We start from the raw sequence: 14288 nt of genomic DNA on the forward strand, positions 1-14288 counted from the left end.
CCAAATATTGACAAGCATTAATAACCATACCAGCTTTGTTGTTAACACAGCAGTTATTAACAACTGAGTATTTTTTACAAACATTTCTTTCGTCGACTTACCTCCTGGTACTTCCGTGTATGATGCATGGAAACCTCTGCCAGAGATAGAGCCATCACTTTCCAGTCTCAGCAGCATATGGTTACCAGTACTGGCGACATGTTGTCCTCCAGTGTGTTCATGGCATATAGAGCTCAACAAGGGTGATGATGTGTCTGGTCCACCATACACCTATAATGTCAAGGAGGCCATCAATCAATCAATCAATCAATCAATCAATCAATCAATCAATCAATCAATCAATCAATCAATCAATCAATCAATCAATTCAATTCACAGAGAGTGCCAGTTTCTGATATGACAATATAATGTCAGAGGAACTGTACAGTAAGAAGAAAATAGATACAGTACAAATGATGTTGTCTTGGTGATTCACAAGTGTGACGTACCATTATTTTACACTCACTCGGACAACTTCAAATACAAGTTTAGTAACTAATGTATGTTGTAGTACTTCATCATTCATACCTCCTTTGAAACACTGTAATATACTTACAAGAAGTGCATCATATCTACACCCTGTACTGCCTTCGAAATTGATATACTTACAAGAAGTGCATCATATCTGCACCCTGTACTGCCTTCTAAATTGATATACTTACATGAAGTGCATCATATCTACACCCTGTACTGCCTTCCAAATCTACATCATTGATAATTAGTTGAATACTACTGCCAGGAGTCACTGTGATACTCCATTCACAATGAGTGGATGCTGGATAATCGTTAGGATATCCTTGACTTGTTATGTTACCACTCTTCCCAGAGAAATGTCCCCCACATCCTAAAAACAAACAATGGCATCACAGTTATGTATAGTCAATAACGTAACAAACAAGTCTCTGTAGAAGACACAGCCCCCATCCCCCACGCCCATCAATACTTTGATTGAACAGACATGATTTTAAAGAAATTGGTGGCAACAAACAGTGTCTGTGATGATGCTATCTTTACAAAATATACTCAGTCTGGTATTTGGCTGTTGCTAAGAGCATGGTCATGGTTGCTAGGGCCAGTTGTGTCAACTTGTTTTTATAATATTGCAGGATAATACATCCCCACCAAATTTTACCCAATCCATCTTGAAGTTTTCAAGCTGTAACTTTTCGACCTTCCTAGACATAATTTGCATATAAGTGATGAGGTCATCATGTCCTGCATAATTCTTCTTCTGCGCACACATGGCCAGCCAGACACAGCTCCATAAAATTTCAGCTTTAAACCTGCCCCATATACTTCTGAAGTTTAAGATATTTTTTACAAAAGTCACATTTATACCTAATTTGAATATCACTGATCGTGTGAGATCACTACGGTATGTCATGAACAAACCTCAATCTACATATCCCTATGTTCAGGTCAATCTGCAAAATAGTTTCGGAATTTAAGTTTTTCAAAAAATCTAATTTTCAGACCCTAAAAACACACATCTCTGATGCCATCTTTTTCATTTGAAGAATGTTCCAGCTACACATCCTAATTAATGTCACCATCAAATATAAGGATCTGTCAATGTCGGGCAGTTTTTGACTAAGTCATTTACAAACACACAAACTCACATAAACACACACACACGCACAAGCACATACACACACATACACACACACACACACACACATACACACACACACACACATACACACTTCACCATACTTAAAGAAGTGCATAAGGAACGAGTGAAACAGTCCTAATAAATAAATGCAATCCTGACATTTCAAATCAATATTCATTCTCATAGGATATCAAGGCAAGATATATAGTAAATCATCACCTGACTGTATCTAAATGTTACGGATTAGAATGACACACCACAAGTTCTTTTAAACGGTTAAATACCCATACCTACAGCACTACAGCACCTAAGTTCAGTTGTGCTAATAAAATTATATCTGAAGGAGATAACAAAAATATATGATTCTCACCGTCCATTACCCATTCTGCCCGGAATCCATTCCCTGCTCCAGCAGAATCTGATACAAATCTCAAATACAGGAAATTACTTGTTGACGCAAATCCTCCTGGATTGGTATCAGTTCCACAGAATGTACCCAGCTCAGGTGCATCTTCGTTTTCCCCATCATGAATCTGTGGTTGGAAAAATTACAGCACAATTAATACTAGACTCTCTCACAGTCCTCGGAGCTTCGCTTTACTAAAATTGATGCTAAATGAATTATTTCATTCGTATATATGTTCGTTAACGTGTGACTACGACGCTCTGTACTTTTGCGAAGCCCGAGGCGATAACACAGAGCGTCGCAGTCACACGTCAACGAATGGTTATCTCTATCATGGTCGATGAGGGCGCACAGTACAAGGATATTCGAGTACGGTTAATTAGGTGCATACAAAACAATTCGTTTAGCTTTAATTTTAGTAAAGCAAAGCTCCGAGGGCAGTAAGAGAGTCTAAATTAATACTATCATCGATATACTCATGGCATGACAGTTGGATAGAAAAAAGTTTTAGTGACCACGTCTACATAGACAACAAAGTCAATCAAATTACCTCTATGAGACAATAAGCGTCATGCTTTAAAAGTAATTGGCAACAACTAAATACTTTAAAGTGTCTGTGATATGCTAGAAGTAGCTAGATTTTGATAACTGACCCTAAAGGTCATGGGGAAAGACTTGAAAGAAAACATGCACCTTATAATATGGGTATGGACACTTGATTCAAGTCACTAAGTATTGTACATGTAGCTTTTGTATTATGCAGAAAAATCTATTTCTGACAACAAACATGGCCACAACCCGGTCAAATTTGCTTATGTCATGAAACTAAGTGACATGCACATGTTTAAAATGATATATCACATTTGTGCTGAGTTTGATTGAATTTGGATATTGCATGTCAGAAAAATGTAATGTATTACCATGGATGCATACACAGATTGACAGATACACACACTGATGGACAGACAGATTGACAGATACACACACTGATGGACAGACAGATTGACAGATACACACACTGATGGACAGACAGATTGACAGATACACACACTGATGGACAGACAGATTGACAGATACACACACTGATGGACAGACAGATTGACAGATACACACACTGATGGACAGACAGATTGACAGATACACACACTGATGGACAGACAGATTGACAGATACACACACTGATGGACAGACAGATTGACAGATACACACACTGATGGACAGACAGATTGACAGATACACACACTGATGGACAGACAGATTGACAGATACACACACTGATGAACAGACAGATTGACAGATACACACACTGATGGACACACAGATTGACAGATACACACACTGATGGACACACAGATTGACAGATACACACACTGATGGACAGACAGATTGACAGATACACACACTGATGGACAGAGCCCTCTGTTATATAATATTTCTTAGAGTAGAGATTGCCTGGGTTGCAGACTACACTTATTGTAACATTTATGAAGCAATCTTTTGTCATAAAACATTAAATGTCAAAGAATTGCCTGTCAGTGAGTTTTTTTGCTAAACAAAGACATCCTATATGTTTTCTGTCAACTCACCTGGAGATAATCAGATTGACATTATAAAAGTTTTCTGTCAACTCACCTGGAGGTAATCAGCTTGGCAGTCAGCATTTCCTGACAAATGGAAGTTTGTGAATGACATATTGATTTTATTACCAAGCCATGCTTCTATCACCCAAGTACAATCCCTGTAATGAGGGTAAGGGTACGGCCAATTTGGACTCTCAATGGCACCCATTAATCCAGTTATACGCTGGTTGCAATCTGCCAATGAAAGGAAAAACATCAAGGTAACTGCAGAATTCATATTGTGGCTAGCGATGACACTTTGTAATTTGTCACTCATAGCATTCCTTTATGGGGAATGTCACTCCAGGAAATGAAGTCATTTTTATAAAGTATGGATTCTGGAGAATCACTTCATGATTTTGTATCACCTACAATTACTTGTAATGTCAGACAAAAAGTTGATCTCATGCCTTTATAGGGTATCACTGCAGTAGGACACTACATCATGGGAGTCAGTAGAAATAATGTATTCAAGCTGCACAATGAATATTCATGAGATGTTTTACACTGAAGGGTATAGGCACTCAGGACTCATGAATATTCAGTGTTCAACTTGAATACATTATTTCTGCTGACTCCCATGATGCAATAGCCCAAAGCAAAGATACCTATACAGGCACAATATCAACTTGATATTTCTCTGAAATCGCAAGTAATTGTAGGTGATGTAACATCATGAAACGAATCTCCAGAAACCACATATTTTATGAAAATGTCTTGATGTCCTGGAATGGCATTTTCCTTTAGGCTTCAATAGTTAGTGGGCAAAAGCTGAAGTTTTGTAACAAAAATGACTGCCATTCAGCCATTATCATGAAAGCTGCAAAAAAAAGTGGCATGGGACTATAGCATCTGATATTTGTGCCAGGGTTGGTTGAAATCAGCCCATGCATGTCTGAGATACATGTGATCATGGATGGATGGACAGACAGACAGGCAGGACCCAACGTCACTTGTTGGGGACAAATCACACTTGAGATGTAATTATTAGATAACCTTACTTTAATTTACTGTTTGTTCAGTTCAATTGATTTTTTGTAATTTAGCAGCAATCTTAGTACAAAATACAGCTTGTGAATCATCTAGCTGCACAAAGAGCGGTTTCAACTAAATCTCATTCCTCATATGCATAACTAAAATTGGTAGTTTGAAACTTCTTTCCTCACCTGCATGATAGGATGCATAGAATCCATTTCCTGAATTAGAGAAGTCAGTGCGGAATTTGATGTACATGACATTACTTGTGGATGATATTGGCAGTGGTATTTGGTCACCACATACGTTGCCTATTTGGTCGGCAGCTTCACTATCTCCATCGTACACCTACAAATTAAAACCAGAAATCATTACAAGCTGGATTCAGGAATGAAACCATTTTACGAAGACCATTTCATTAAAGTGGCACAAGCTGAGTTTATAACTGATTACTCAAGTGAAAATGCAAACAACAAAACTTCGAAATCTATTCTAGCAAAATGTTCATGTCAATGTATTCCTTCTATGACATTATAATTCATGGTCTGGCATTGTTAGAACTGTTGATTGCATAGTGGGGACTTTCTGTACATATTTTGCTGAGTACAATAAATTACATCATCGTATCATTTATATGTTATATGCTAATACCAGGTTTGAGTTCAGCTGGTTGCAAGTGATGCTTCAGTAAGTAGACACTAGAGGGCAGTATACATAAAGTTCTATACTGTGAGTACCATTTCATATGCAGAAAAAATTACATCCCAAAAAACATTTGAACTCAGCTAATCTGGAGCTACCAATAAAATAAACCTCCCACAATGATGAGAGTGACAATGAATTGATTATTTGTGGTTAAAAACAATGTAACATTATTGTTTACAATACTATTTGATTAGTATTTATTATCACATTTCCCATGATGCAACATTCAACATGGCGGGTTTGCAAGTTCCCTATTGTATTCACAGAAATTTTACAGAATTAAGTGCAATTTATTCAATTTTATGTATAGACCCTCCACTATGGGTCGATGATTTGTGGCAAGTGTGTCAACATCCAGCAGAATCAAACACAGTTTTCACATTGTTTTGATGATACAAGTACCCAAGCACAGACTCTCACTTCGCTGGGGAATGCAAATTAAGTTTATAAATATCTTCTTTGAGCAAATTTGTTGCTTTTTTCATCACAAGCACTTGTATTCTGAAGTATGAGTGAAGAAAGGCTAATTTTGTGTATATGTAATGATCTCTTGATATCAACCTGGTTTTTGGACATAAAAGAAGACTTGCAACTCGAAAGATAACATAGTATGTATAGTGTATACTAAAAATAGTGCCTGTAGCAAATCTGTATACATGTAGTTCTTTTGTTAATGTTTTAACATCTGGTTGCCTATCCAGCCCTAGTTGTTATCTTTACCATTTCACCAACTTTATTAGTTCAATTGTGCTAAAAATGATGAGAAAACTCCATTTACAACTGGTTGTGTTAACCATGTTACACTTACCCTCACATAATCATAGGCACAGTTGGAATGTCGTTCTAAGTCAAACTCTGCAAAGTACAGTGTTATTATACTTCCAGCAGCCACACGAATCATATACGCACATTCTGCATTATGTCCATAGGGCATGGGATAATTAGGCGAAGTGAAACTTCCACTAGCACCTGACAATTCAGCTCCGCAACCTGTCAAAATCAAACATAAATTTTAACTAGAAAACAGTCAGATTTGCCGATAGTCCATAATAGTATTAAAGTTACACAGAATGTCAAAAATGAAGCTGTGTGCAAATACTCAGGGATTTTACATAGAGAATGATGTATACTAAAAATAACTTTTCAAAAAACGGCCATCAATCAATCAATCAATCGATCGATCAATCAATCAAATAAATTCATAACATGCCAAACTCCAGAACGTCATTCTGTTTAGTGGCACAGATGGTTAGACCACATTATATGCTTAGTCAAACAAATGTCTAATGAAAACATTACACATGGACTTGATGATTTTAATGGCTGTAATTGTTTATTTTCTAACTGACAATCAACATTTCAATTTGACTACTTCTACATCCCCACTATGTACGGTGCCTCTTATACAAGTGGTAACTCTGAAGTAAAGCACTTTCTCTATGTTCTATACTCATTTGTTATAAAACATTCATATCAAGTGTAAAAGTATACTCTGAAACACCAAGCCAACATCATTTTAGCTGTAACTTAAAGAGCAGTAAAAGTGGGCAAAAATTAGGTTTATTAAGTGTGACAAAACTAGTTTTAGAATTCATACACTATCATCAATTCTGTGTCTGCTCCATTTAGAATGAGGAGAATGTCCTCTGCAGGGGGAACAAGTATCAATAATCTCGGAGACAAAAGATTCTTTTAGGCAGCTAGTCCAAAAGTATGTTCTCGTGTTGACAAGTTTGTGTCCAACACATTCATGGTTGAGAGCAATTTTAAAGATCACAGAAATCAGAGGAACGGAATTGTGTGACTAAAGTTTTACCTGTGGATGTTGCATCATAATCTATTCGGAAACCACGTCCACCAACTGACGAGTCTACTTTAAACTTGATGTACAATCGGTTGCCATGGGACGCAAACACACTTGGGTTGGCTTCAGTACCACAGAATGTTCCAATGAGTGGAGATGACGCATATCCACCATTCCTGTAAAATTTATTCCAATTGTAAGGTTTTATGCATGAATTGTCCTACCAGTATTCATATTGTAGCATCTCACATTTGTGCCAAGTTTGGTTGAAAATAGGCTGACTGACAGGCAGACAGAACCCATTATAAGCATGCCATTACGCTGGTAAACCGTTATCAAGAAATAAATTTTTGAAATTTAATAACACAACTAATTACTCTTAGGCTATCAATTTTGACACAAAATTATCAGTGTAATGTGAACTATATATCATTCTATGATTACGTCTTCCCATCAGAATTGAACTATTTCAGGAATAGTCATATTACTGTTGACTTGCAGAAACTGACCTTATTTCAAGATAATCGTAATTACACAATGAATGGTATTCTATGTCGATATCACTTATGTTGACCATAATTTGATTTCCAGCTTGTGCAGTAATAATCCAAATACACTCCTGACTACCAGGGTAGATGTCTGGGTAGTTTGGTGACATAACAGATCCGGATGGCAATACAACATCTCCACCACAGGCTATGGAAGTAAAGAATAGCAAATATTAACACCGTAGCAGGTAGATACATTGTCTCCGAAATGACGATATTGTGAATATTTTGCCACATCTACTAAGAGAGACTTTGCTTGAATGTTGATACAGTATAGCTATTTGTACCTGACATAAAGTGTTGAGACAAAGTGGAACTACCTGGACAAGATTAAAAGCATTTCTACACTAGAGGTGATATTTGGACACAATTTATACATGATGTGGTATTTTGCCACGATTGGAGCTATGTGGACACAACTTATGCATAGACAGGTACAAAATGGGCAGATATTTGGACAGGGTATAGAAGATATTTGGACAGGGTATAGAAGATATTTGGACAGGGTATAGAAGATATTTGGACAGGGTATAGTAGATATTTGGACAGGGTATAGAAGATATTTGGACAGGGTATAGAAGATATTTGGACAGGGTATAGAAGATATTTGGACAGGGTATAGAAGATATTTGGACAGGATGTAGTGTGTAATAGATATTTGGATGGGATATAGTAGATATTTGGACAGTGTAGAAGATATTTGGACAGGATATAGTAGATATTTGGACAGTGTAGAAGATATTTGGACAGGGTATAGAAGATATTTGGACAGGGTATAGAAGATATTTGGACAGGGTATAGAAGATATTTGGACAGGATGTAGTGTGTAATAGATATTTGGATGGGATATAGTAGATATTTGGACAGTGTAGAAGATATTTGGACAGGGTTTAGTAGATATTTGGACAGGGTTTAGTAGATATTTGGACAGGGTTTAGTGGATATTTGGACAGGCTGTAGTGTGTAGTAGATATTTGGATGGGATATAGTAGATATTTGGACAGTGTAGAAGATATTTGGACAGGGTTTAGTAGATATTTGGACAGGCTGTAGCGTGTAGTAGATATTTGGATGGAATACAGTAGATATTTGGACAGGTGTAGTAGATATTTGGACAGGATAAAAATAGTAGATATTTGGACAGGATGTAGTAGATATTTGGACAGGATATAGTAGATATTTGGACAGGATATAGTAGATATTTGGAGAGTGTAGAAGATATTTGGACAGGGTTTAGTAGATATTTGGACAGGATGTAGCGTGTAGTAGATATTTGGATGGTGTAGAAGATATTTGGACAGGGTTTAGTAGATATTTGGACAGGTGTAGTAGATATTTGGACAGGATATAGTAGATATTTGGACAGGACAAATTGTTACTAAATGGATCAAGACAATCTTACTTGAGCTGGCATCCAGAGAGACATAGGAGGCACTGAACCCATCGTACGATATACTACCATCAGATACAAATAACACTGTCATTACATTACTGATCGACGTTATGGTAGGGGGAGTTTGTGAACCACAATATCTGAAATCAAAACAATGGTGAAATATTGTGATAAAAGACCTTGATAATTTGGATGATACACAATACTGAGCATTTTCTCAGTGACATATGTACGGTAAAAATAAATGTCATTATTTGGGTAGAAGGATGCAAAGTCTATATTTTTGTAACTTTCAAGTTAAATTTTCAAGCTGATACATCACTAAGGTATATCGATTACCATGGCAACCATATCACCTAAATTTTATGAAGAAGCCATGATGGTTGATTGGCTCATGCCCTGTAACTTGTCAGTTCAAACCTTGTTCATGTCATGGTTTCTGATCACCTTAAGTCCTTGAGTACCAGATTACTGGTTAATCTGTCAAAGATCTTCTCCTTAAGTGCATGCTGATAGCCAGGAGGGATTTATTTTCATCCTTTATTAATTTCAACTTACTTTCCTCTCAGACCACATCCTTCTTGTGTGCAATTGTCATAGACAGCCACGTAGTCATAGTTACACAAAGAATGCTGCTCCAGTTGAAATGAATTAAATGTCAGCCGTATGATGTAGCCTTCTTCTACATCTATGACATACGCACAACTAAGTCCATGTGGATAGCTATCTGGATGACTTGGGGATGTAAAGATTCCTATCGGATCAGTGAACGATCCACCACACTCGCCTACAAATAGGAGATGAGATTCATGAAATTGTTGTGTTACCATGGCAACAGGGCACTTGTAATCAAAATTGAGCATGTTAAGGTACAAAGGACTACGAGATTAAATACATGCAGGGAAATAATACCTAGTAAGGAGCAATCAATAAACTAGCCCTCCAAGGGTTTGGGTAACCAAGGTTACATCACTTATGGTTACAAAGTATGTGACAATATTTGTTCCACAGTGATGGATTTATGTTTACTATCACATATCCCACAATGCATCATCCGACATATTCAAGATGGCGGGTACAATAAGCTCCTTAAGTGTGTTCACAGAAGTTGAAAAGTGCACTTTTATGTAACATACATTTATCTACATTATTTGCAATATAAATGAAATACAAGAAATTCAGTGTGCCATGATCATCTGAATCAATATTTTGATGAAGTATTTCGCCTTTTTATAGGAGCACTTAGTCTGGGACATCAGAATGCCAACGAACTCTCTGCATAAATTATGTAACGTATATGATGCATCTTTACTGTTCTTCTGATGCACGTACCCAAGTACAAGTACTTGTAGTTTTCAAAAACTTCCAAAAATCTGTTTTTGTTATTAATAATTGCAAAGATTTCTTTACTGTTTGTTTCCTTACCTGAGGTGCCGCCTTCAGATATAGTGTAAGTGGCTCTAAATCCATGATTACTTAAACTGCCATCGGATACAAACCTCACATACATGTTATTCTGAGTTGAAATGATTGGGGCAGGAACTGATGTACCACATAACTTGCTAATTAAAGGACTATCAATGGTTTGACCATCACGTATCTGTGAAGAAAGAGTAAAGACATATTTAATCCTTCCATGGCTGATTGGCAACTTGCAGCCAGACTGAGCATGCTCAGAAGCAAAGGACTATGGGATTATCTGTAGTTATCATGATACCTAATCAGGAGTTATCCATAGAATAAACCTCCTACAACGGTCAGAGTTAACTAATATGATGACAAACAATGTAACACAATTGCTTACAATACTGATTAATTCATATTTATCATCACATTTCCCATGATGCAACATTCTGGATATTCAAGATGGCGGCGTTGCAAATTTGTGTATAGGCAAAACTGGCAATTTCACTCGACTTTGAAAATATAGGATTGAACTAATTTAAGTCTATCAAGCTACCAGAATCAAGATGGCAACTTACCTCAACGTAGTCAAATATACAGTCAGTACTACCCTCGATATCAAAGGTAACAAAGGTCAAAGTAATCACATAACCTGGTAATTGTTGGATAACATATTCACAAGTTTTATCATTCGGATATGCATCGGGGAAATATGGAGTTGTGAATTCACCACTGGTCTCTGTGTACACACCACCACAGGCTGGATAGAGATACGAAATATCAACATATTGGTTAGATTGAACTTGCACAAGCTAGGAAATCAATTTCCTCCACAAAAAGGGTTGGCCAAAGTTCATTTTTTACCTCTCCTTTCTTTTTTTCAAGACTGTACAGTGGGCAGTGCTAAGTTATTGATTAATAAACAAAACAAAAATAGTGAATTCAAGCATGGTTTAAAATTTACTAATTTCTTCATTTCATTTGCAAAGAAGGAAATACTAAAATAGGCAAGAACATATAATTATACTCAAAGTTAGTACTAGATACCCACATATTAAGGCACAGATGAAATTCATACATACCAACAAAATATTCTGCTCTAAATCCAGTACCAGCTACAGAGCCATCAGAATAGAACTTGATCCAAAGTTGATTGCTACTGGACGTTACTGGTGGTGGGACACTGTTACCACAGTAACGACCCATGAATGCTCCTGTTTCATCTACACCATCACGGACCTATCAAAGTCATTATAGGAAGTATTTGCTATTTGTAAACAAACACAAGTAATCACTTCTAATCACATGTAAACAAATAATCAAACTATTTACAAATTGTGATTTTTTGTTGATTTTTAAAAAATAAAATTCTAAGTGAACAATAGCCCATAAGATGTGACCAAGTCATGCACAGATACAGGCAGCAAAGCACTATATAAGTAAACATCATGAGCCAAAGCAGTAGTTCACAGCAGCTTAGGAGTATGTCAGAGTATCTTCTGCTACTTCAGGGTGCTGAAAGATGTTTGTGTAAACAGCTCTTGAAGGTCTGAGCACCATTGTCACTGATCATTCAAACTACATATGTCAAGGAGTCCATTCCAGACATGAACCGCAGTGTGGATGAAAGTTCTGCCAGTGAAGTAGGTTCTTGAGACTGGTTCGATGAGTGCAAAACATTTGACTTGGCGTGATGTTTCAATATTTGGAGAAGCAACAGATGCATGCCCAGACAGGAAATGGTCCGTGGGGATTACTTACAAATATGTTTATCAGGGCTGTCTACAAAACCTTGCCTTATGTACAATAACAAAAGATATTGTATTCAATTTGAACTTTTGTTCCAAACACAACTAGAAAATTTACCTGAAATTTTCGACTGTACACTTCAGTCTTTGTCAACAGATTGACCCACTATTCAGCACACGTGACCTTACAGGACACGTGAGCCTAATAAGGGGTCAAAGGTGCCTGGAAGTTTGTATCGTCCCCCGTCTCTGTTTAGTGATGGTTTGAGTGCTCGGATGTAAATAGCTTCTCTCACTCCCCGTTCAAAATATCTGGTTTCAGTGTCCAGTATCTTCACTTCATTTATGTTAACCGAGTGACCGGGTGATTCAATGTGGATGTGTTGGGAGACCTCTGATGTGCTGGAACTAGGTCTTCTGTGTTCCAAAAATCTGGTCTTGAGTGATCTCTCAGTTTCCCCTATATATGAATCTTTGCATTGGCCTGTGTTGGTCTGGCCCTGGCAAGGAATTTGGTACACTACTCCACATACATGTTCCTTTTTAGTCTTGTCCTTTGGAGACACCAATAATTGCCGCAAGGTTTTAGTGGGCTTGATGCAGGTGTTTATACCGTAAGCAGTAAAGATTCTTTTTAGTGCCTCTGAAGTGTCCTTGATGTAAGGTAGGACCACTAAACCCTTACTTGGTTGTTCCTTCTTACGGATGGAAGTACCAGTCGTCGACATCGTGACCCAGACTGAAGTAGCATGTCGTAATTTGAATGAGAGGGATTCGAACGAGTTACGCAGCAAAGTGGTTAACATCTTAATGCGTCCCAAGAAAATAGAATCGAATTTATCGAAGGAAGAACAACTAGCTTTGAAAGATCTGAAGCAGGACAATGACATCCAGATTTTACCTGCAGATAAGGGACGTATGGTAGTAGTTCTGAATACATCGGACTATAAACAGAAGTGTCAAGACCTACTGAGTGACAGCGGAACTTATCTTAAATTGGGCAAGAGGGACCCTACCACCAAGTATAAGAAGGAGCTGGTGTCAGTATTACAACAACTGGAAGAAGAAGGTGGGTTAAACAGAGTCCAATACAGACAGCTGTACCCTACTTCAGAGACTCCTCCAAAGTTTTATGGGCTACCTAAAGTTCATAAACTGAATATTCCTCTTCGTCCCATTGTCAGCAGTGTAGGATCCATAACGTACAACTGTGCTAAATTTCTGGCTGGTATTCTATCTCCACTGGTTGGCAAGTCTAAACATCACGTCGTCAACTCCCAACAATTTGCAGATGCTATCAAGAAGGAAAGGGTTGAACCTGATGAGGAGTTACGTTCTTATGATGTAACTGCTTTGTTCACCTCAGTACCTATTGACAAAGCATTGGATGTGATATTACATAGACTACAGGAGGACACCACCCTTAACCAGCGAACCAGTTTATCACCCAGCCAAGTGGTTAAGCTACTCAGTGTTTGTCTGAAGTGCACTTATTTTGTTTATGATTGTGTGTTCTTCCAACAAATTCATGGTGCAGCTATGGGGTCACCTGTTTCCCCCATAGTATGCAATCTGTACATGGAGCAATTAGAACTCCGCGCCATAGAAACAGCCCCCCATCCTCCATTATGGTGGTACAGATACGTGGACGACACGCACACAAAACTTAAAAAGTGTCACTCTCAAGAATTCACTGACCATCTTAACAGTCTTGACCCAGACATCAAGTTTACCACCGAGGAAGAACAGGATAGGTCTCTGGCTTTCCTAGATACGACCACAGTTATTCAGGATGATGGCTCTTTAAAAACTAAAATCTACCGCAAACCCACCCATACAGACCAGTACCTCAATTTTTACTCTAACCACCCTTTACAGCACAAACTAGGTGTGATCCGGACGCTTCATCACAGAGCAGATACGGTGATTACCTACAACTCAGATCGTGAAGAAGAAAAGACTCACATCAACCAGGCACTGTATAGGTGTGGATACCCAAAGTGGGCAGTAGATAAAGCCACAGTCATCCAGCCTC

The 14288-nt window shown here is 37.7% G+C and overlaps 1 protein-coding gene across 1 annotated transcript in view; it reads right to left on the bottom strand.

Moving 5' to 3' along the window:
- The window catches only part of LOC144447588 (cubilin-like), a 110036-nt gene that overhangs the window by 36239 nt on the left and 59509 nt on the right, over nt 1–14288 (bottom strand). The window contains exons 18-30 of the mRNA XM_078137665.1: nt 11588–11744; nt 11084–11265; nt 10527–10701; nt 9660–9888; nt 9111–9241; nt 7670–7856; nt 7173–7336; nt 6165–6346; nt 4843–4999; nt 3690–3871; nt 2022–2184; nt 702–883; nt 102–270 (exon numbers count right to left, since the gene is read on the bottom strand). Coding sequence (XP_077993791.1) covers nt 102–270; nt 702–883; nt 2022–2184; nt 3690–3871; nt 4843–4999; nt 6165–6346; nt 7173–7336; nt 7670–7856; nt 9111–9241; nt 9660–9888; nt 10527–10701; nt 11084–11265; nt 11588–11744 — 2260 coding nt within the window. The remainder of the gene's footprint in view (nt 1–101; nt 271–701; nt 884–2021; nt 2185–3689; nt 3872–4842; nt 5000–6164; nt 6347–7172; nt 7337–7669; nt 7857–9110; nt 9242–9659; nt 9889–10526; nt 10702–11083; nt 11266–11587; nt 11745–14288) is intronic.

Source organism: Glandiceps talaboti, chromosome 16, assembly GCF_964340395.1.
Source record: "Glandiceps talaboti chromosome 16, keGlaTala1.1, whole genome shotgun sequence".
NCBI classification, from domain to species: domain Eukaryota; kingdom Metazoa; phylum Hemichordata; class Enteropneusta; family Spengelidae; genus Glandiceps; species Glandiceps talaboti.